This window comes from Chrysoperla carnea, chromosome 4, assembly GCF_905475395.1.
Source record: "Chrysoperla carnea chromosome 4, inChrCarn1.1, whole genome shotgun sequence".
In the NCBI taxonomy this organism is placed as follows: domain Eukaryota; kingdom Metazoa; phylum Arthropoda; class Insecta; order Neuroptera; family Chrysopidae; genus Chrysoperla; species Chrysoperla carnea.
Genome location: NC_058340.1, coordinates 60357639 through 60380404, shown reverse-complemented (window position 1 = coordinate 60380404; position 22766 = coordinate 60357639). Strand labels below are relative to the sequence as shown.

Below are 22766 nucleotides of genomic sequence, written 5' to 3'. Positions count from 1 at the left end.
GGCTGACAGCGTTTTTGCGAGATTAAAAAAGGTTTTTAATTTAATTTTATGGCAAGAAAGCGTGTTTATTTTGCTGAAATATATTTTTTTGTGGTTTTTCATTAGGAAAATCAACATTTTGAAGTACTTTTCAAACACAGTAGAATTTAGTAATTGAATATTTGAACAAAATGATAATATCTTAAATTGTTTCCATGTTGCTCAATTAGTTTTTGGGAACGATGATTTAAAAAAACAAAAGTGTAATTAGCGTCCTCAAGAAGTATTGAAAAGTATAGAAAATATATTATTATCATATTCTGATTTCTCGGTTAGTTATAACCAAATCGAAATATACAGTAGAACCTCGATAAGTTAAAGTCCAAGGGAAACACAAAATATTTTAAGTTATAGAGGTTTTAAGTTATCAAGGGTCTATGTTAGGTAAAGGTTAATATAGAGGTATGTACATGTTTCTATGTACCCTAGTTAATATAGAGGTATGTACATGTTTCTATGTAGTTACTGAGGGCCTATACAGAGTATTTATTTAAGTTATAGAGGTTGCGTATTTTAAGTTATAGAGGTTTTGGGCTCTGATGGGAAGGAAACATAGTATTTTTTGAAGTAACAGAGGTTTTTATGTTACCGAGGTTTAAGTTATCGAGGTTCTACTGTAATACAATATGTAATAAACAAAGAATATAAATAAAACCTCACTGAAATATGAACTATTAAAAACTCCTTAAATGAAACCCTTGGTAATTTAAAAACTCGAAAAATAAAAATTATTTAACATTTCCCTTGATTATTCACTTGTAGAGATTCTTCTATATTATCGCTAAAAAATTATGGACAAAAAAATGCGACATTTTGATGTTCATCAGATATATGTATTACATAATTTCTGAATCAGAAGATTATTGATCTGACCAACAAATGCCATATTCACCACGACTTGTTTTAATAAAGAATATCGTGTGTGAATTGAGTCTCAAATTAATTAAACCAAATCAAAATGAAATTAAATTGATTTCAAACAATATAATTGTATGTTTATTGTTTCAGGTGATTATTTGTTGGATAAATACGATGGAGCAACAGAAGTGCGTGCAAATCGTCGTGGACGTTTACAAATACGTGATGCACGATTTACAATGCCAACAGCAAACGATTTAGTATATTTACAAGAATCACCAAATTATTGTGTGAAAGATCCACGCGTTGGATCATTTGGCACACAAGGACGTACCTGTAATCGTACATCCCATGGAATGGATGGCTGTAATCTAATGTGTTGTGGTCGTGGCTACAATACAAAAAAAGTTACAATCAAAGAACGATGTGAATGTAAATTCCATTGGTGTTGTCATGTTGAATGTAAAACTTGTATTAAAACTGTCGATTTACATACATGCAAATAATCAAATCATGTAATTAATTCTAGCGCTGATCTGTATTTTTATTGGACTGGATAACTCTAGATTCAGGAATTGATTCCTTTTATTGGATTCATCATTTAATCGTACCATTATTCACATTTGTCCCATAGTAGCATGTTTTAAACAGGATCATGCAAAAATTTTCCATGCGAAAATTAATCATGCTCAAGGACGGATTTGGTCGTATGTATTTGTAGTACAACATTTTAAATATTAATCACTACGGGTCAGGAGTTTAGACTACTATCACACGTACAAATTTAGAATTAGAATTAAGATCAAATAATTTCATAAAAATTTTTAATTTAAAAGTGTCACAAAGGTTGAATTTTTACATAAAATAACATTAGTAGTTCGTAAATTCAGTCAGAGGGGACAATTTCTAAATTAGAGTTTCTCAGTTTAAGACTATTCTATATACTTATGTATTTCGACTGATTATTAACTTTCAATTTTTCAAGAATCTTCCTTTAATTTTGACAGAAAAAATTATGTGAAATCTTAAATAATTAATTTTCGATCATGTGTCATTTTAATTCCTAAAAAAGCATTCCCTCAACTACTTAGTAAATAGGCTCGTTTTGGACATCGAGCTTTTACAAAGATAAAATGCAAATATGGCATGAATACAAGACTATTTATTTCGTTGTACTCTGCTTACGATGGATGCCGAGCGCAAACTGCACCGCAGCTCGATGAGTTAACGTCATGTAGTTGTATGCAGATGAAGGGCAGTGAGTAATGTGGAATTTGGAATCTGTACAGAATCCATACATATGGTATGGGAGTCATGCTTACTGCAAACTTACGCCGTACAAACTTCCATCTAACTAAACAGAACACTTCACAGAATCTGTAAGGACAGCCCTTACAAACAAAATCATAAACATAAATTTGCATTACCCACTGGCCTCCAACAACCTCACATGCTGCGCCAATTCACTAACCTGTGTCCCTAATTGCGCCCGGACTAAATGTCAGTTTTGTTTTTTAAGATGTATTTAAATAACTTAAGGACCTCATAAGAAGTTAAGCATTTGATCTTTTTCTAAGGACTAAAAATGGCGACTACACATTGTACCCAAACTCTGATATTCTCTGAGGGTATGTTAAAAATTTGCTATAAATGTTAATTTATCTATAACTAATCTGATATAGAAAATTAACGAATTACCCGTAATTTAAAAACTCTCCTAAATTATCTTCGCAACATTATTACCACTTTAATCGACTTTTAATACGCCAACTACAAGTATCAAAACATGTCGATATTAATGACCGAGAAAATTAGGACGCACGTAAAAGACCAATTGGCAAAGGGCGAAAATTACTAAAGTTGAATTCACATGTCAAGCGATTAATGATTATTCATTTAAAAATTATGTCAGACTTCATTTTGATAAGCGCTTAGAACCTGCGAAAATGGCCCAACAATAATTTTGCTCTCAATTCTAAACTCGACTAGTCTTCTTAATTCTTAATTTCCCTAAATAGTTCCATCCAATCGAATCACGCACACATCATTTAAAATTATTTCTCGTTTCATAAAAGTTTTCGCAATTAACTAACTCAAAATAGGTACATTTTTGTATACAAAAAATCACGAAAATGTTGAACAAATCAAGAAAAAAAACAATAAATGGATAATAATAATCTGAGCATAACTGAATAATGTTATTTACGCTGAATGTAATTACAAAATATTTTTTCTTGGTCTGTTTTGAGAAGTAACTATAATACATATAATCTATTATTTTTTTACCACCTTGTAGATATTTCTTTACCAAAGACACACTTTTTGGAAACTTAAAATAGTGCTTGCAAAATTACATTCCGTCGTATTCTTATTTTCTTTTCTATTATTAACATATATTTCCCGAATTAATTTTGAAAAAGTATTAATATAATTGTTATAAATAGTAAATTATTTTAGACTTAAGGTTAAAGGTCTTTACGCGCATATTAGTGACGCATTAGTACAGTACGCGTTTATTGTTGCAGAATGCAGTGTCAGTGATTATTAGAGTGTTCTATCTGAGCTGCGAATACGTAGCCCAAACGGTTGATTACAATAGAGAAAGGCCAGGGAAGATAGGCACATATAGCTGTTTTCGTCTCTCTAATACGTGTTATAACCATAATAGGACAAAACATGGGTTGTGATTATTATTGGCTACTAGACAGAGAGGGAAGAACGTCTATAAATTCTGTCTCTTTCTCTGCGGTCAAGAATTTTCTTATTGCGTTTCCCATGTCTACATAGCTCTATGGTATTATTTATTATCTCTATGGTTCCTATTGCCTGCAATATTATTCTAAGGTCAGAACTGCCTGTATTCAGCCCTAATTTTCACTGAACCATCGTGGGCGTATGCAACTTTTTGATTAAAGAGAAGCATATCTGCAATTTTAGACCTAAAAGGGGGCAGCCAAATAATTATTAACAGAAAGGGATGGTTTAAGCCTAGGAGAGGGCAGCATCCAATGATGAATAATAAGTAATTGAAATTAAACAAGTAAAGTATACAATCTCATTAATTTGGCAATTCAATAGACCAAAACGTCCAAGTCCATTAATCCGGCACGATTCAACAATCGAATTTTATTTAAAAAAAAACGAAAAAAGATGATTTTCGTGCCAGTGTCGGATGATATTGTCCAGTAATCCAATACATTCCAATAATTCGACATACTCTGGTTTTTATTAGTGCTGGATCAGTGAGATTTTAATTAGCACTGATACGTTACTTGGATGTGCGAATAGACCTTAGCTCGAAAAATCAAATTAATTTGATTATGAAGTGCAAATTTTCTTCTTCTTTTTTTTTAATGACAAAAATTTTGATATAAAATCAATTTTTTTAGTATTGAAACATTATCTTGCCAATATCAGTATTAAGTATAAGTTCATTTATATTTTTATTGGCTTTTCAAAAAAATATAATAATTAAGATGCTGTAATTTTTATTACGTATAGAAACTAAACTTTACGTAAATAAATTTTTCTTCGAAAGAATTATACATTTAGGTTTATGGATAAAATTTTCACACTAATTATAATAAGCGTGTAAAATAATCATGAGTAGAAATTTTTCACAATTAATTAAATATTTATACTGAGAGTTACTAAAATATTGAATGAGGAAGTATCTCTACTTTTAAAAATTTTGTATTTATATAGAGCGAATAAATACGCAAACTTTAAAAGAGTATTTCTCAAATAGTTATAAGTGAAAGTTACATTTTACATTTATTGTAAAAGAGCAATAGCGATGGAGGTAACAATGAGTACGCAATATTAAATTTAAATACTCACGATTTCGAAAGATACATTTTCAATTATTTGATTCAAAATATGCTAAGAAATAACAGGGAGGCACAACTAAATTCAAATCGAAAAAATTGATCAGAATACCTATGGTTAATTTATTCTGGAGCTCTTAAATTTTTTGCCCATAACTCATTAAATTGAATTTTGGACAATATGTATTTAGAGTATACAGTTTGACAACCATCTCGTTAGCCATTCATATAATATATGAAGAAAGAAGAGTATAACAAATGAAGTAAGACGTTCTTATTGCATAAAACAAAGAAACAACACAGCAGTGTTGTATAGTAATCACATAGCAAGGCAGGTTTTGTGTGTCTATTGACAGCGATTATACCACTTAGGAGACATTACATTGAATAAAGCATGATCGCTGTCAATAGACACATCAAATCTGCCTGGCTACGTGATTGCTATAATTGCTATACAACCCTGTTTTCTGTTTTATGCATAAGAACGTCTTATTTTATATATCTTATATATTTAAACGAGCAATTCTTGTTCGTTTAAATATATATATATATATATATATATATATATATATATATATATATATATATATATATATATATATATATCAACGATCTTGGAAATGGCTCCAACGATTTTCATGAAAATGAGTATGTAGGGGTTTTTTGGGGCGATAAGTCGATCTAACAAGGTTTCATTTTAAAAAACGTCGTTTTATTCGTTTTTTCATGAAAAACTGAAACCGGCAATGCAAATTATAACTCTTCCTGACATCTATTGGTGTATATCGTAGTTAATGAAATACAATGCAAATTATAACACTTCCTGACATCTATTGGTGTATATCGTAGTTAATGATTCAAATTGGTATTTGTGTGGAGACATTTAAAACGGTCTTCTATTAGTGATAAAATTTGTGTCTTTTTAAGAATATCGGTTATCCAGATATTTATACTTAATACTTCATATATTATAAATGGCTAATGAGATGGCTACCAAACTGCGTAAGGATTCCCGACTCTAAAGGGAATGTATTCTTAAAGTTGGCGTATTTATTCATAGGCCGCCTTATATATTTAAACAAATAAAATAAAAAAGCGTTCAAAAAGCGGAATGAGACTTTTTACTATTTTTGTAATCCTACTTGGAAAAAACAAAAAGTACGTAAATTGGGTACATTTTTCAATTGAGCGTCTATTTTCCGAGATATCGTTTAAAATATTAATTTTTCAAACCATATCTCCGAAACTCTAGTCGTATAATCGTGAAATAAACCGAATTTTTATGTTTAATCATAGCTACAGAAATTTATCGAAATTAGAGTGTTAGTAAAAAGGTGCTAGAACCGGCACCCCATATATTTATAATCCATTTTTCTTTAAGATAGATGAGATGCCAGTATCATCTTTCCGCTCAGTATGGCTTCGGCTAGATGCGTCTATTTTTATTTAATATAGATTGCAAACAAGCGTCTAAGTTTTAAAATTAAAAATGCTTTCACGTTTAATATTTTTTATAAACTCTCTTATAATTGTGTCATAGTATATAATTTATTTATTAAATAATAATTAATTAATGATAGACCATATTAATTAAAACAAAAACCCAGTGTAAATAGTAATGTTTAAGTATATATGCTCATAATAATGTATTTTGCTAATTTAAAATTATGTACATGATAAGAAAACAAAGCATCTCTTTAATCAGCAATAATGATTTTTTTAATGAATATTTATTATACATGTTTTTTACAGAATATTATTTGTACTTAAATACTATGATTTCATATTATTGTAAATAAATAATAAATAACTATAGAATTGTAATCAAAATGAAATCTCTTTGTTTATTCCGATTCCTTGCCGATCCACAATTAATTATTTTATTTTTAAATTGGGTTTTAAACAAATGGCACAACTGGCAAGAGGGGATTCGATTAAAATTTTGTTTAAACTAACTCCTCCCTCAAGCTTTTCTTTAGTATTTTGACTAATTTCATTATCAGAAAGTCAAAATCTCAGGACAGCGAAAGCCAGAGAAAATAAATTAGAAAGCGAGAGAAAAATTCACAAGTTTTTTTAATGATAAAAATAAGTTTAATTTATCACCAGCTAATGCCATCTATGCGTATATTTTATAAAGTATGTTCGTTCAGCAGATACGTACGTATCTGCATTCTTGCTCAGCAGATACGTACGTATCTGCATTTTTTGGCAGTGTCATCCGCAAAGGATAAAATAATTTTCTACCATAGATTTTAATGGATCCTTGTGTGCATATGGAAGAAAACTAACTATAACAATTTGGCCATTACCCTGGAAAGAATCAAATATCAGAACCATCAATAGATGGTTTATGGGGATTTCAAAATCTTCACGATGATTTTGTGACAGCAGGCAGGCTATACTAAATAACCATGCTTCTTATGCTTATGGGATAGTAGAACCAGAAATTAGCCCTGGACTAAAAGTGATTGGCCACCCCGAGAAACTTTAAAACCTGGGGAGAAAAATGTTATCAATACTACTTTGGTGCCGCCAGAAAAAGTTTTGTTGCCACCTCTCCAAATCAAATTGGGGTTGATGAAACAATTGTAAATTCACTGCAAAAGGATGGAGACTGTTTTAAATATCTATGTACAAAATTCCCGAAGCTGTCAGAAGCAAAGTTGAAAAAGGGAGTTTTCACTGGCCCCGGCATAAGAAGGCTTTTAACTGACACCCTCTTTGTAGAAAGTATGATTGAGAAGGAAAAAGAAGCTTGGGTATCGTTCAAGGATGTAGTGCGAAAGTTTTTGGGAAATACTAAGGATTCTGACTACAAAACCATTGTTCAACTAGCAGCATACGAAGCTCAAGGCTGCAAGATAAGCCTGAAGGTCCATTTTTTACACTCCCACATAGAATATTTTCCTGAAAACCTGGGAGCCTACAGTGAAGAACAGGGGGAGCGGTTTCACCAGTGTATCCGTGATATCGACAAACGGTACCAAGATGGGATGTCACTATTCTTGCAGGCTACTGTATAATTTTTAATAAACGAGTGCTTATACCAATTTTTTGTGTTTGAATTTGCAAAAAACCTTACGTGATAGAAAAAAATGGCCATCATTTCTGAAATCAGCGCATTCTAAAACATATAATTTAGTAAAAATATCTCATGCAGCTGACAAAAAAATTTTTTTTGCAGACCTGTGTTATCAAAGTATTCGAAATGACAACATGACAGTTGGCAATTAAAAATACTGATTACCAACTTAAAAAAAATATATGAAAGAAATACAATATGATCTTAAAAGTTTATTGAAGCATTACAAATGACAGAATTCTTACGCATTTTATTTTGACATCGAATATGACTATAAGTTTAATTCCTTCAATTTCTCAAAATTAATCATTGCACAAGTTTCGAAATAAATTGACTTATAAATGCTATGGTTTGTTTAATATGTCATTGACTAAAAATACCTGCATCAACAAAAGTAACTAATAGGTAATTTAGGTAGTAAATATTGTTTATCGAGTATATTCATTCTTTGTACACAGTAATCTTGAAAATTCATCCATTGAAACGGAATGAAAAAATATGATGTGTACATTATCTTTGATTCATTGATACGTTTAATTTCTTTTGTTTGACGTTACTCAATGTTATTAAATGTGCACCATTTTCTTTTTTAAATCAATAATATTAATGTAATGTCGTTTGTACAATTTGATTTATTAAATGCATCGTACACAGATGTACAAATATTTGTAAACAAATTTATATCAGAAACTTATAATATTTTTGTAATACTTCTTCAATTTTTATCGATTTCCGACGAGTCACAAGGAACTGTCAAATTCACCTACACACAAATATATGAGTCCATTGTTAAATTTTTATTGAGCTTTTTTCAATTTGATGACTTTCAAATTAAGTTATTAAAAGTACTAATTTCATTTTTCGTTTGTAATTTATTAATCATATTAATTTTGTGGCACTTTTTTGGTAGACAAATTTGTGATCGGTTTATGCGACCAGGTATTTTTGTAAATTATCACTTTATTTAACCTAGATTTAATAAAAATAATATTTTTTTAGCTACATCTAGAGCCATTGAAGAATTAAAAGCTAGCGTTGCAAGATTGAAATTACCAAAAGTTCATTCTCCAAGGAATTAAGATGGCTGAAAAAATTAAAAATTTTTTCAAAAAAAAGAAATCAGATGCCAAGTTTAAGTTAGCTGGTCCTGGGCATAAACTGACTGAATCAACAACAAGTTTCGATAAACCGACTACAAAAAATCAGTATACTGTTAAACCCAGAAATAATTTATCGGAAGAAGCACGGAGAGCAGCTGAAGCTGCTGAAGCAAGGCTTCAAAGTAAACAACAACAAGATAAGAATTTCAATACATCTTTTGCAGCAATTCAAGCACAGGTTAAACGTGAATTAGAAGCGGAAAAAAAGGCTACAAGCGAAAGAAAATCTTCACAATCACCAGTATTGAATCGAGCAAAATCTTCTGATACTGAAGTCGAAATATCTCCGGTGCTAGCAGTTAATGGAGTATATTTTAAGTGTCCTATGGTTGGTCCAGAAATATTAAGCAAAGAGGAGTGGCGAAAAAAAATTAGAGAATTTTTGTATGCTCAATTAGAGTTCGAGCAAGGATTAACTGCTGCGTTAATGATTCACAACTTAAACAAAAACAGAGAAAAAGTGAGTAATATAAAATTTTCAATATACACCAGGGTGGAAGCATTTGAAAATGGTAAAAAGTGAAACAAAATTATAGTAGGATGAAACCCATTGGAAAAGGAAGAAAATATCACAAAAATGAAAGGAAAAATAATTTACTGGCGAACTGAGTTCGGGAAGTGGAAGGGGGTGAGTTTTTAAGGGTACAAAACAGTTTATCTTGATTTTCGGCAAATCTACAAGTCCTATAGAAAAAAGTTAATTGCAAAGTTGTAGGTAATGAAAAGATCTACAACTTTTGTTCATACACTTTTTTCACATAACTTCAAAATTTATGTGAAAAATTCAAATAACGAAGTTTTTGGTTTTTCCTTTTTATCTTTTACAAACAACATTTTTTTTCACGAAATTTGGTAAAAACTTCCCTTTTTATGTTTCAAACACACATTAATTTTGTTTATTTAAAATATTTATTTTTTCACCTTATTTTGAATTAATATCGAAAAAGTACCCTTAATTTTCAATCGTAAATTCTGGCGTCAAAATATTTCTTTTTTAAAAAAAAGTCGGTGGGTTTTTTGTTCGCTGAAATCTCTACTTTCTAATAGTGTAAAAAAATACATTACTATGGAAAATGTTCTCAGAAAATACAAAGAAACGGATTGTGGATGAAGAACCAATGCAGACTAGAAATGATATTGGAGACGAAGACGGCGATGGTCTTGAAGATTTATAAGATCTACTATCTACGTAGATCTAAGATCTACGCCAGAATTTTCGATTGAAAATTAGGGGTACTTTTTCGATATTAATTCAAAATAAGGTGAAAAAATAAATATTTTAAATAAACAAAATTACAGTGTGTTTGAAACATACAAAGGAAAGTTTTTACCAAATTTCGTGAAAAAAAAATTTTGTTTGTAAAAGATAAAAATGAAAAACCAAAAACTTGGTTATTTGAATTTTTCACATAAATTTTGAGGTTATGTGAAAAAAGTGTATGAACAAAAGTTGTAGATCTTTTCATTATCTAAAACATTGCAATTTAACTTTTTTCTATAGGACTTGTTGTTTTGTCGAAAATCAATATAAACTGTTTTGTACCCTTAAAAACTCACCCCCTTCCACTTCCCGAACTCACATCGCTCGTAAATTATTTTTCCTTTCATTTTTGTAATATTTTCTTCCTTTTCAATGGGTTTCATCCTACTATAATTTTGTTTGGTCCCAAAAATTATCAACCCTAGTCTATCTAATACAGTTAATCTCTTGAAAAACAAAAGTTGAGATTTTTTTTTAAATTCTAGATTTCAATTTGTGTCGATACACTTTGTAAATATTTAGAAAATATAGTAAACAATCCAACAGAAGAAAAATATCAACGAATTCGCATGAGCAACAGAGTATTCAGTGAAAAAGTTTTACCGATGGAAGGAGCTTTAAACTTATTACTAGGAGCTGGTTTTATTGAACAAAATTTAACAATAGATGATAAAGAAGAAAAGTATTTAGTATTTAGTCAAGATCGAGTAGAAAATTTAGATACTTTACGAGCATTATGTGATGCTCTTAGAAGTGCGGAACCGATTCCATTAGAATTAGACCGTAATTTGCAAGTTTTGTCACCTTCGCAAGCTGCAAAACGTACTGAATTACCAACTACATTCTATGCATTAACCCCAGAAGAAATTAAACGAGAGCAACAACTCAGGTACTATTTTAGAACTGTTCAAATTGTTTTTCCGGCAATATTTCAATGATAAATGTTTTAGGCTTGATGCTGTTGAAAAAGCTATGCAACTTCGAACTAAAGTAATGAGAGAAAAAGATGAACTAAGAGAGATCAAGAAGTATAAATTTGCGCTTATCCGAATACGATTTCCAGATGGTTTATTTTTGCAGGTAAATTATTTCTTAGTAATATTGTTTGAATTTAAGGGATTATTTACCTTTTAGAAAAATTTACTTAAGGATGTTCCCAAAAAAATGAGTGTATGAAAATATTTGAGACTTACCTAGAAAATTATGAGTAAAATTTTTCGATATATATCATAGTTTTTCAAATATTGATGCCTAAAAATTTAGAGAAAATCACTTTTAGTAGAAATACTTATTTTTTTAACACAAATGCCATTCATTTCATCACTTTAAATGTATTTTATGGAAAAACGAGTTACGTAAAAAATAAATTTATATAAAATTATGTAGATTTATCATCATACGACTAAAGATTACCGAACGGTTGACGTTAGTACTGGCGGGTTAAAGACGATTTTAAGAAAACGTGATTTTTTGGAACGTTCACTAGTAACAAAGTTTTTTGAAAATAAAAACGTTGACAATTATCGATATACCTGATGAATTATTTCCCTTGTCAATTATTTCACCAGTTCGTTAACTTTTCTAGAGCGCCAGATACTGATATTTCCTCACCCGGAATATAGCGGATTTTCTAAAGAGCAAATTTGGTGGCACTTTAAAAAAAATAAAAGCGAAAAATAAAGTGAGAAAGTACTCCCGTTTTTTTTGTTGAATATTTCAAAAGTTAAAATGTATTAGAAATTTTGTTTATAGATGAAGATTTGAATTGAGAAACCCAAAATTATAAAATCTACAGCTATATATTTTGCAACGAGTTAATTTTTATGTCATGTTGTCCTTTTCCATTGAAGGGACGACTTGGAGCAACGTTCTTATGCAATTTATTTTTTATTCATTTTCGTTTAATACTTTTTAGGGTACGTTTGCTGTTTTTGAGAAATTAGTCAACATTTATGAATTTGTACGTGATAATTTAGAATATGAAGATATGCCATTTATATTGTCAAATGCAACTGGTCAAAAATTAAATGATGAAGAAGAAATGGAAAAAACCTTAGTCGATTTACGTTTAGTTCCTGCTTCAATATTAACATTTCAATGGGATCCCGCTGTACAAGATGAATTATCCGCTAGTCCAAGATATTTAAAACATGAAATATTAATGCTTGTTCAAGCACTTTAAAGTCTCGTTAATTTTCGATTCAAATCTATAAATATTATAAAATCGGCACTATTTTCAATAATTATTGTATTATATATATATATTTTTTGTTTACAATTTGAATATTTTGATTGAAGTTCTTCACATTCGTAAAGTCAGCATTCAGGTGGAAGTTCACTATACAATTAGAGTTAAATATGCATATGTTGAACAGATATTTTATGTGTATATTTATATTTGTAAATTTTATTAATCTTCAATACAAATATATTATTGTTTCGAATTGAATTCTTTTTATGATTCAATTTTTAACCGACTTCAAACAAAAACGGAGGAAGTTATCAATTCGACTGTATTTTTTTTTCTATTTGAAAGCTGGTGCTTCCCGTGTGGTCCCATTTCATATTAGTCTAGTTCTTATAATGAATTTTACTCGTTGTGACGCTTCAAAGAAATTATTGTGTAGTGTAATTTGGGAGTAGAATATGAGGATGTCATTTAAATTATTAAATACAACTGGCCAAAAATTCAATAAACTAGAAGAAATGGAAAAAAATCTTAGTCGATTTACGCTTAGTATCTGCTTCAATATTAATATTTCAATGGGATCTCGCTATACAAAATGAAATATTCGCTAGACCGAGATATTTAATGATCTCTGAGTGTTTTCCCCTGCATTAAACCTGCGATGATATTTGTAAGCGTTCAGCGGGTTGTCCATTTCTCTAATGCGGTCGAGTTGGTACGGGTCTGCGGGTTTTGAAATTCGTAGGCGTTCTACAGCCTAGCCATCATTTTATGCTTGATCATATGTTTTTAATTATCGGGCTCCTTGAGGCGTGAAAGACAAAGCCAGATCACAATAATTTTCATAGAAACAAGTGAAAACAAACAATTGACTGAGTTAATTGTTGAAATACCATGCATAGGCAGTATTGATTACTCTATCACATTACACATACATACATGTCACACATACATAACTGATATTCCCATATAATAGGCCTTTTCATCATGTCATAAGCGCAAGTGCAGAGTTTATTTTTTCGTACTGACAGCAATAAGTAGGACTAAGATAGAAGATATTTGTTATTCATTTTATCACATTGGTTATAAATCATTTAGTACGAAACAAATGTGAATCGTGATTTTAAAATGGAAAGCACTATACATACCATAAAATTTACGCCCTCACGGGTAAAGAGTGATGTTTACGAAAAAATGTATCAAACAAAAGTTGTTTTGGTTTTTATAAGGAACATTTTTTACATTTAAACTTTTGTTCTATCTCTAACGGTTTACAAGATGGGTCCTACGGACTCAGGCTCCAATTTTCCTATGTTGCTCATTTACGAACTCGATCTCAATTTTTACGTCGGGAGTACGCTATAAAAATTTCAGCTTGATATCTCTTTTCGTTTTTGAGTTATTGTTTTGGCAGGCAGACGGACAGACAACTGGAAATGGACTAATTAGGTGATTCCATGAACACCTATACCAAAATTTTTTTCGTAGCATCAATATTCTTAAGCGTTACAAACTTGGGACTAAACTTAGTATACCTTGCATATTACATATATACTTAGTATAAAAAGGCGGTAGGTGTAGCGTATTAAGCTGTACAAAAGAATTTTTAATGATTCTTTATCTACTTAAGAAAGATGAATTTTAACATTGCTTTAAGATAAAATAGATTTATTTTTATTCTACTACAGCTTCAAATTATACAAAAATAGAAAGTGGGGTCCATCTGACTACCTTTCTTTTTCACTTCTTAATCTATTGATTCAATTGATACTAGTTGAAATTTTAGACTTACGTAAGTAAGTACTAATATAATAATTACTCAATTAATTGATTCAAACCATGAATCAACTTTCTCAATCATAATAATGATGAAACAACAAAAATCTGACAAAACGTTGGTGGTATATTTAGTGTTTTTATGTTTATCAAGATTGATTTGAAAAAACCCTAATCAAAATATTACATATTAATTATTATAAAAGGTAGTTGAATTCTTGAAATAACAATCTGGTTCAAGTAAAAATATTTTTATTAAAAAATAAGTTTACAATAATCTATAGAAGAAAAACAAGTATACAAAACAAATTACTTTTAAGAAATGACAGGTGAGTTAAATGTCAATCTGTTGTTTTGTTATTGAATGTAAATTATCTAAATTTATGTTTTCTAACCTGTTCATAATATTTTTAAGGATAATAAATAAACAAAGATAACAATAATTAGATTACCTGTATTACAACTACGTTTGTCCTGTTCTGTCTTTTATGAACAGAATTTGATTTTTTTTTTGACATTTCTAATGTTACGTGAAAGCACATATTCGTTGGAATGATTCGTAAGTTTTCAAATAATGTAAATTTGACAAACTTGTTTTAGAAAATTTTCATATTCTTGCTGCTTTAAATATTTCAATTAAATCTTTATCCTGATTAACTGTAAAAATCTCAAGTGATTATCTGCCTTTCTTTATTACCCTTACATTTGTTTTGATTAAATTTTTCAAAAAAATTAGATGGAATTTTTATTCGGAAAAACATTTTTTTTGTATCCTTCAGTATTTGAAGGGCAAATGTTGCGTTGTTCAATGAATTTCCATTTTATCATTACTAGAAGAAAGATATATTGCCTGTGTATTGTTGAAAAATATAGAAACAAGGAATTCAAATTATTGTTTTTTTTTAAATAAATTTACATTTTTATAGTTACCGTGAACGTTCGATTACCTTTGTCACATTAACAATACTTTTAACAATGTTATATTAAAATTTGCATGCAGAAATATCCTTAAGTTTATTGCTATCATAATAATCATAGCAATACCTAAACTTCCTATTAATTTTTCACCAATTTGTTTTATAAATCCTTCGTCTACTCTTGATAACAACGCGTTAAATAAAACATAAAGTTACGTATAGTAAATAGTAGGAAGAATAATGTAAGCTCTGTTTACTGATCTAGTTACCCTGGTGACGAAATACATGGAATGGACTAGTTTATCTCAGAAAGGAAAGCCATACAGACAATAGCAGGTTAGAGGCGCCTTCTACTATTGTTTGTTCGAGAGCTTCTTCTAGTGTAATCAATCACAGCATTTCTAGTGTTTTAGAAGCACTTTCAATGGAGAAAAAAAGATGCGATGTGACGATTTACGTTTTTATGGCAGTAATCACCCAGAATATGACCGTTGAAATTCGAGTGTCTATATTTTTATAATCTATAATCGGTGAAATATCTCCATAATATGGATGGGGTTCCCTTTAGGGTGGTAGAAATTTTGGTCATAACTTGTATCAATTGTAACGTTCTCTAAATAATTTCTTTTGGGGAAAATAAACAGTGCATATTTACCAAGATGTATGTCAAAAAACGAAAATTTTTTGAAAAAGCTGAGAAATCTTTGAATAAAATACGATTTTAACTTTTCTCGGAATGGTAGTATGAAACTGTATTTCAGAGAAAAATGGACCAGAAAACCTCTTACAAAATCCATTATAAAAATATCTTTACTGTGAAGCGAATGGCTTTGCTAAAAAAGATGATTGCGTGTATTTGAGAATTTTTAAATAATTAAATGTCTTTGTCGTATTTGGTACGGAAACATAACTCTTTTTTTAGCACGTTCAATTCCGTATACTTTTTGGATTGCCAAAAGTCACAAGTTGCCTTGATGGAATTTTGTTCAAGGATACTTACTAATACAAAAGAAGAGTTTTTCAGGATTAGTAAGACTTTTTAAGTCATTTGTTTGAAATATTTTTCCAGAAGGGTATGCGTGATATTTGGGGCATTATCAACATATTTAGAAATTGGCGGTCAACACTTACAGAATGTACTCGAATTTTAGAGACCATTTTCAGGGTTTTAGCGGCCTAATATCTGGTCATCACAGATAAACTTCTGCTTACCACTTTTTAACACTCGGAGTACTGCGCTTTGGAATTGCTTATTATATCATGCACATATGTAATATGCAAGGTATACTAAGTTTAGTTTTTATCTAATTAGACCATTTCCGATTGTCTGTCCGTCTGTCCGTCTGTCTGCCAAAACAATAACTCAAAAACGAAAAGAGGTATCAAGATGAAATTTTTACAGAGTACTCAGAACGTAAAAAGTGAGGCCAAGTTCGTAAATGAGCAACATAGGTCAATTGGGTCTTCATCTTGTAAACCGTTTGAGATAGAACAAAAGTTCAAATGTAAAAAATGTTCCTTATCAAAAAATAAACAACTTTTGTTTGAAACATTTTTTCGTCAACATCACTGTTTACCCGTGAGGGCGCAAATTAGGCGTAAATTGTATAGTATGTATTATATGGGAATATCAGCTATATTAGTTATATATGTGTGACATGTATGTGTAATGTGAGAGCAATCAACACTGATTATGCAGGGTATTTCAACAATTAACTCAGTCAATTGTTTGTTTTCACTTGTTTTTCAACGCGTTTCAATTAGTTTTTTTAAATAAAGACACATAAATTAAGTAAATAGAATTATTATTGATAATATTAAATTACCTTTCTGTTATAAAGACATAAATGCGTCGTCTGAAAATACAATATACGTTGAGTGTAAAAGTTTTCAGTAACCTATTAAAAATTCATTTATTAATATTTATGCGAAATTTATTCACAAAAATGGTTATACAAACATAATACATCAACGATTCACTATTCAGTTCAATATATTATTGTTTAATTTTTCTAAGTCTATAAAAGTTCATAGTATTTTGATTTTGTAAATTATATTAGCTAGTTAGTTAGTGTTAATGCTTAAGTCATTAATAATGTGATTATTAATTTTATTTACAATTCAATTATTTTTCATTTAATTGTAATAAAAAATTGTATTCACAAAACAATGGAAATTTTATTAATTTTGGATTAAATTTTGTTTTAGAATGATCAGACATTTCATATTAACCAATAAGTTTGATTAATAATTTGAATATGTCACAAGGCAATAATGCAGGCGGTGCAGCTGGAATTGACGGTGCTGGAATTGAAGGTGTTGGTGCTCCAATAATAAACACGAATCGTGTACGAAATAATAATAATTTAAATCCAATATCTAGTGTTAGAGATCGTTTATTTCATGCGCTATTTTTTAAAGCGGCATTAGCGTATGCACGAACGTTTCCAAAACCAGTTAGACGATTAATTGAATTTGTAGTATTACTCAAAGCATTAACAGCATTTTTTGTACTTGCGTACATACATATTACGTTCTCAAGAACGCCGACGACTTGTTTGGAACATGTGAAAAATGACTGGCCACGAGATGGTATCCTTCGTGTTGAAATATTAAGAAATGCTGGACATGATTATAATATCGAACAATCGTATGCAAAAGAAGAGAAATTGAAACAGGATAAATCAGATGAAATTGCTAGTTTATTAGGAATTTTGTCGCCAGATGGTTTTATTACGATTGAACCGTCTGGTGTGGAAATGTCAGACCAATTAAATCCCCTCAAAGATGGTGAAACTAATTCAAGTAGTGATTTTGTGATTAAAACTAATTTGAGTAATGGTTTGGATAAAAGCAGTAATGTTACAAATATACCGGGAATGGAATTGACTGCTTGGGATGGCATGTCGTTACAACCAAATAATGACGATTTAATTGAACGGGTTATTACGGAAAATGCTCAAGATGTACAAATTGATGTAAATCCAGTTGAACATGAAAGCACAGTTGATGAAAAAAATAATGTTACAATTGATGCAGAAATGAAAGATAAGATATCGAAAGGAGATAAAATTTCAAGAACTGGTATGTATTTACTTTTTTAAACTAAAAAAAGAATCTTGTATGGGCGTAAATTATTTGTTGACATTTGTTATTCATGTAATACTTTAAACTGGAGCAAAATAATACGAAGAGCCCTGCCTGTAAACAGTTGAAGAGCTGGTTTAACATAAACTCAAAATGTAATGATCTGCTAACTTGCTGCAAGAGTGATATTTAATTCTTGAAACTTTTTTTTTTCGTAGATATAATTTCCGTCTAGTAATGGATCTAGTTCAAGTGGTAAAACTTGCTAATCTGCCGGAAATTCGAATATTGACTATCCGTTGGCGGTACATTTAAAATAGACTTATTTTCTTTTTCGGATATGCGTCCGCTTTTGTTCAAAAAATCCATTAAATTTCGCAAATATTCACGTTTTATATCACTTTTGTGCGAAATGAAAATTTTGTCAAGTGTCGATTTTTCCAAATTTGTAATTAAACGGTTGAATGTCATTTCTGAGGACAGGTGGGAATTCTAGTCTACGAACAACTTTGTTTAACGGCTCCAACTTGCACTCATAATTGAATAACCTATTATAAAGTAATTCAGGGAGAGACGAATCAGGCTGTAAACACAGATCTATGTAGCGATCAGATTTCCGACCCTTTTAGTTTGTCAAGTGATTGTAGCGCATTACATTTATCAGTTTTGTTATTTCTCGAATTAAACATAACCAAATTGTTTGTTACTTCTCGATTTACATAGGTGAAAATTATTGGATTGATTTTGAATTAGATCTGTGACGCAGGTCTAGTACCAATCTAGATACCGATGGCTAATCTATGTACGTTAAAAATTTCTTGATTTGTACTAAATTGTCGGATTTCTTTGACTTAGAGAAAAAAAAAAAAACATTTTCGGTTTTATAAATCAATAGGTAGTTTCAATTCAAATTTAAAAACATGGAATATTCGTTGTTTCTCCACCCTAACCAAATAATTTAATCCTTATTTTTTAAATTAATTATAGAAAATAAAATATAATTTTTATTATTAATTTTAGTATGGCCTGAAGATGAATATATTGTTGAATATTCATTAGAATATGGCTTTTTGAGATTATCACCAGCTGCACGTCATAGACTTGGTATACCAGTAAAAATTGTTACATTGGATCCAAATAAAGATCCTTGTTTTGGTGATTCATTTGGACGCTTTGTTCTTGATGAGTTCTTGGGATACGATGATTTACTAATGGCTAGTATTAAAACGCTTGCTGAACAGGAAGATAATAAAGGATATTTACGGTAAATATTACTGGCATCATACAAATTGATATATTCATAATGAGTGTGATAAATGAGGCTCATTTTCAAGTAAAATCTACACTCACAGACATCAAATGACCTTACAGTTAATAATAGACTTGGATACACTAAATTCAGAAAATCATTCACAAGTGTGGCGACTTTATGGGTCGCATTAAACAATTTTTGAAAGGAAAATGTTGGTTTCACTGTTGTTTTGGGCTTCTGTAAAAACGTCAAGAAAGTATAGAATAGTAATAATTTTAGTGAATGAAAGTTTCAAAATGTCAAGTTAAAAAGATAAGCCTGGAAAAAAGAAAATAAACCCGACCAATCGTTCTTTGATTAGAACCATACGACCAGACTAGCTATTTGCTCATATTTTTTGTTCAATAGTCAAATAAATAGATTTAGGATATTTCTAAACTATTTCAGCTGATCAATTACCCTCCCATACATAAACACTCGTAAATGTATCCACGGCATTGATATATGAATATATCATACGCACGATTACATACCAAAATTACTCAGACTTTACAACCCCGGTAAAAAGAAAGTCTGCATAAAAAAAACACGGTGCCAAAGCAATTCCTTTCAAAACAGCTCGGTAAAAAAAACTCATTACAAAAAAGACATTCGCGTGGATTAGTGAATGAACACAATCACAGGGTTAACTCAAAGACTATAAAACCCGCAGACTCGTGCTAACTCGACCCCATTTAAGGCACGGGCCCACCCGTAGGTCAGTGAGTCGTAGGGTTGATGCGAGTTGTTTTTGCGCGGAGTTGTTTTGACCAGAGTTATTAAATACCGAGTTATTAATGTCTTTTTCTATCATACGTATACTAGCATATAATTTCAAACGACTTTCAGTCATTTTTACGCATATTTTATTATGGAACTTAACAACTCGATGGTTATTTCTAAGAAATTGAGGATGATATGTGTCGAATTCCAAAACAACAGTGACTATATTGACATAATTCGAAGTAAAAACAGTCGGAATCGTGCATTTTATTTTATAATGTTTATGGAAATGCATGCTTTACGTAACGATTTTCTCAAAAACGTAAATTGAAAAAAAATTGCAGTATTTTGAACCTTTTAAAATATGTTATTATTAATATCATATCCATATTTTCATAATTGCTTAGATTATTTATTGGATAGTTGGGACAAAAAATAAAAAAAATGATATTCCTTTACGAAACGTCACTTTAATTGATAAAAATTCAATTTTACTTTTTCTCCAAGTAGCCAATAAATATTCGAAACTTTATATTTTAGTCTCATTCTATCCATAAGCATAGTTTAATCCTTTATTTGGAAGAATTGAATCCCCTGATTTTATCAAAGGTGTCAATTTAAAAAGAATTATCTTGATTTGATACAGAAATTTAGTTTCTTAGATATTTAAAGTTAGATAGTTAAAATTTGTTGATATATGTATATTAAGATTAATTTATTCGGAAAATTGTTTTTTTTTTAGTAATGTGGTAACTGGTGAACATTATCGATTTGTCAGCATGTGGATGGCACGTACTTCATATTTGGCTGCATTTTTCATAATGCTTGTTTTTGTAAGTTTTTATTTATTTATTTATTTTTTTTAAATTATAGGACAGGCAAAAAAAGCCTAGTACTTTTGTTCGTATTGTACTAAATTACCGAAGTTATTAGATTTTTCACGTATAAAAACAAGATCTGTGCTATTTGCCTAGCTCTATCGATAACCATCAACTTTAGGCCAAAAATAGTTATGAGCATTATTGTAAATCATTCCCATTAAATATAGCTGTTCATAGAACTTTTTAATAAAATCTACCATTAACGACTTGGGTGAATACTATTAAAAAACGTAAGAGTTGTGAAACAGAGTTTTGCATGTCTCCACGGCGATTTACAGAACGGACGTTTTTTTATTCATTTTTCTGCAAGTTAAGTAGGTTAGGTTATATTGACTGTCCACGAAGGACACACTTAACCTATACAGCCCATTGTGATATCATATATGTGTTTTACCACCTTTCCGCTGATAATTTCATTTATCAGCTCGTTAATTTCAGAGTCTGAGTGCACCCCTCCTTCATGCATATACCATGCACTACACCAGCCCATCACAACTATTAATAAAATTAATTTTGTTGCGACGGCGGGAATCGAACCCGCTACCCTATGCATACCGCGGACGGAATTGGTTACGCCTTAAACAACTGAACTAATACGACGACACACGTTAAGTAAAAATTAGATAAAAGTGATAAAATAAATTAGTTATCATTCCTATCAGCTTCTCACACACCTCATAGTTTAGAACTTAGTGTTACGTATGTTACGTACTCTTGATGGACCAATCCAATCCAAATTTCTGGGGTTGGAGTGGGAACGTTATTTTTTGTAATGATTTAATGATACTAACTCAACTTAAAATAAAATAACGCTTGTAATTTGGTGTAATACAAAATTATTCATTGACTGGCCTATTATGCCCAATCAATTTAACAGAATCTGTAGTATAATACTTTTTAATTTTTATGTTTTTTATAAAATTTCACCTTGATTGTAAATACTTACCATAGACTTTTTTCATGAAAAACAGAAATGATTTTTGATGATTTTTTATGAAAATATAGGTCGAGTAGAGCCTGTAACTCGAAAATTACGCATTTTTAACAATAAAAACACTATCAAAAAAATTATTAAAAAGTCACAATATTTGAAATAATTTGAAACGATTTTTTTTGGCTCCACCGCACACGTTATCTGTGATGTCAATCCGACAAGTAATGACAATAAAACAGTGTCAACAGTGGTATTAATATACCACTATTATCAACTTTAAATGACGTCAAACCAACCTTCGTATAATATCCGGGTGTGTTTATGGATCGTTTTCGCCAATTTGAATTTTAATGATTTTCATTGTCTGTTTTCTCGGTCATATGGCTTCAAAAAAAATCGAGGAAAAAAATTAACTTTCAAACATTTACTTCCATTTAAAAAAAGAAAAAAATATGAAAAAGGTCTATCGATTCTAGGTAGCTGAACACTTTGAAAAAAAAAAATCGATTGACTTCTATTTCTGACAATCAAGCCTTTTTGGGAAAATAAGGGCTACTAGTGAATTTATTTCATATTATAGACAGATAGTTATGCCTTAAAAAAATAACCAGTTGATAACCATCTCAGCTTATCTTTGATATAGGTATAGGTATCAACACACTATTGACAGATTTGAATATGAAGTTCTTATTGAATCACCCTTTAAACTGGTGGAGATAGCGATAGAGAATGAGTATAG

The 22766-nt window shown here is 30.1% G+C and overlaps 3 protein-coding genes across 5 annotated transcripts in view; all 3 read left to right on the top strand.

The window, feature by feature from the left end:
* LOC123299085 (protein Wnt-5b-like) overlaps positions 1 to 1444 on the top strand; it is a 66279-nt gene extending 64835 nt beyond the window's left edge. The window contains exon 7 of the mRNA XM_044881302.1: positions 1048 to 1444. Within this exon, the coding sequence (XP_044737237.1) occupies positions 1048 to 1403 (356 nt within the window). The 3' untranslated portion in view covers positions 1404 to 1444. The remainder of the gene's footprint in view (positions 1 to 1047) is intronic.
* Positions 1445 to 8069: 6625 nt separating this feature from the next.
* LOC123299122 (UBX domain-containing protein 6) lies at positions 8070 to 12589 on the top strand. 2 transcript variants are annotated; one of them, XM_044881363.1, is made up of 5 exons: positions 8070 to 8214; positions 8809 to 9429; positions 10716 to 11119; positions 11181 to 11310; positions 12146 to 12589. In XM_044881363.1, exons 2-5 carry the CDS (start codon positions 8890 to 8892, stop codon positions 12410 to 12412), a joined length of 1341 nt encoding a protein of 446 aa, XP_044737298.1. In that variant the 5' UTR covers positions 8070 to 8214; positions 8809 to 8889; the 3' UTR covers positions 12413 to 12589. The 2 variants fall into 2 exon arrangements, with proteins under 2 accessions (XP_044737298.1, XP_044737299.1); XM_044881364.1 differs by lacking the exon at positions 8070 to 8214 and adding an exon at positions 8611 to 8748.
* A 1820-nt stretch (positions 12590 to 14409) lies between these two features.
* Positions 14410 to 22766, top strand: part of LOC123299121 (membralin) — a 194711-nt gene continuing 186354 nt past the window's right edge. Inside the window, exons 1-4 of one of the 2 annotated variants that reach the window (XM_044881361.1) lie at positions 14410 to 14523; positions 17320 to 18195; positions 19219 to 19462; positions 20955 to 21045. In XM_044881361.1, the coding sequence (XP_044737296.1) occupies positions 17370 to 18195; positions 19219 to 19462; positions 20955 to 21045 (1161 nt within the window). In that variant the 5' untranslated portion in view covers positions 14410 to 14523; positions 17320 to 17369. Of the gene's footprint in view, positions 14524 to 14703; positions 14754 to 17319; positions 18196 to 19218; positions 19463 to 20954; positions 21046 to 22766 lie in introns of those variants that run through there. The other variant, XM_044881362.1, reaches the window with a different exon arrangement.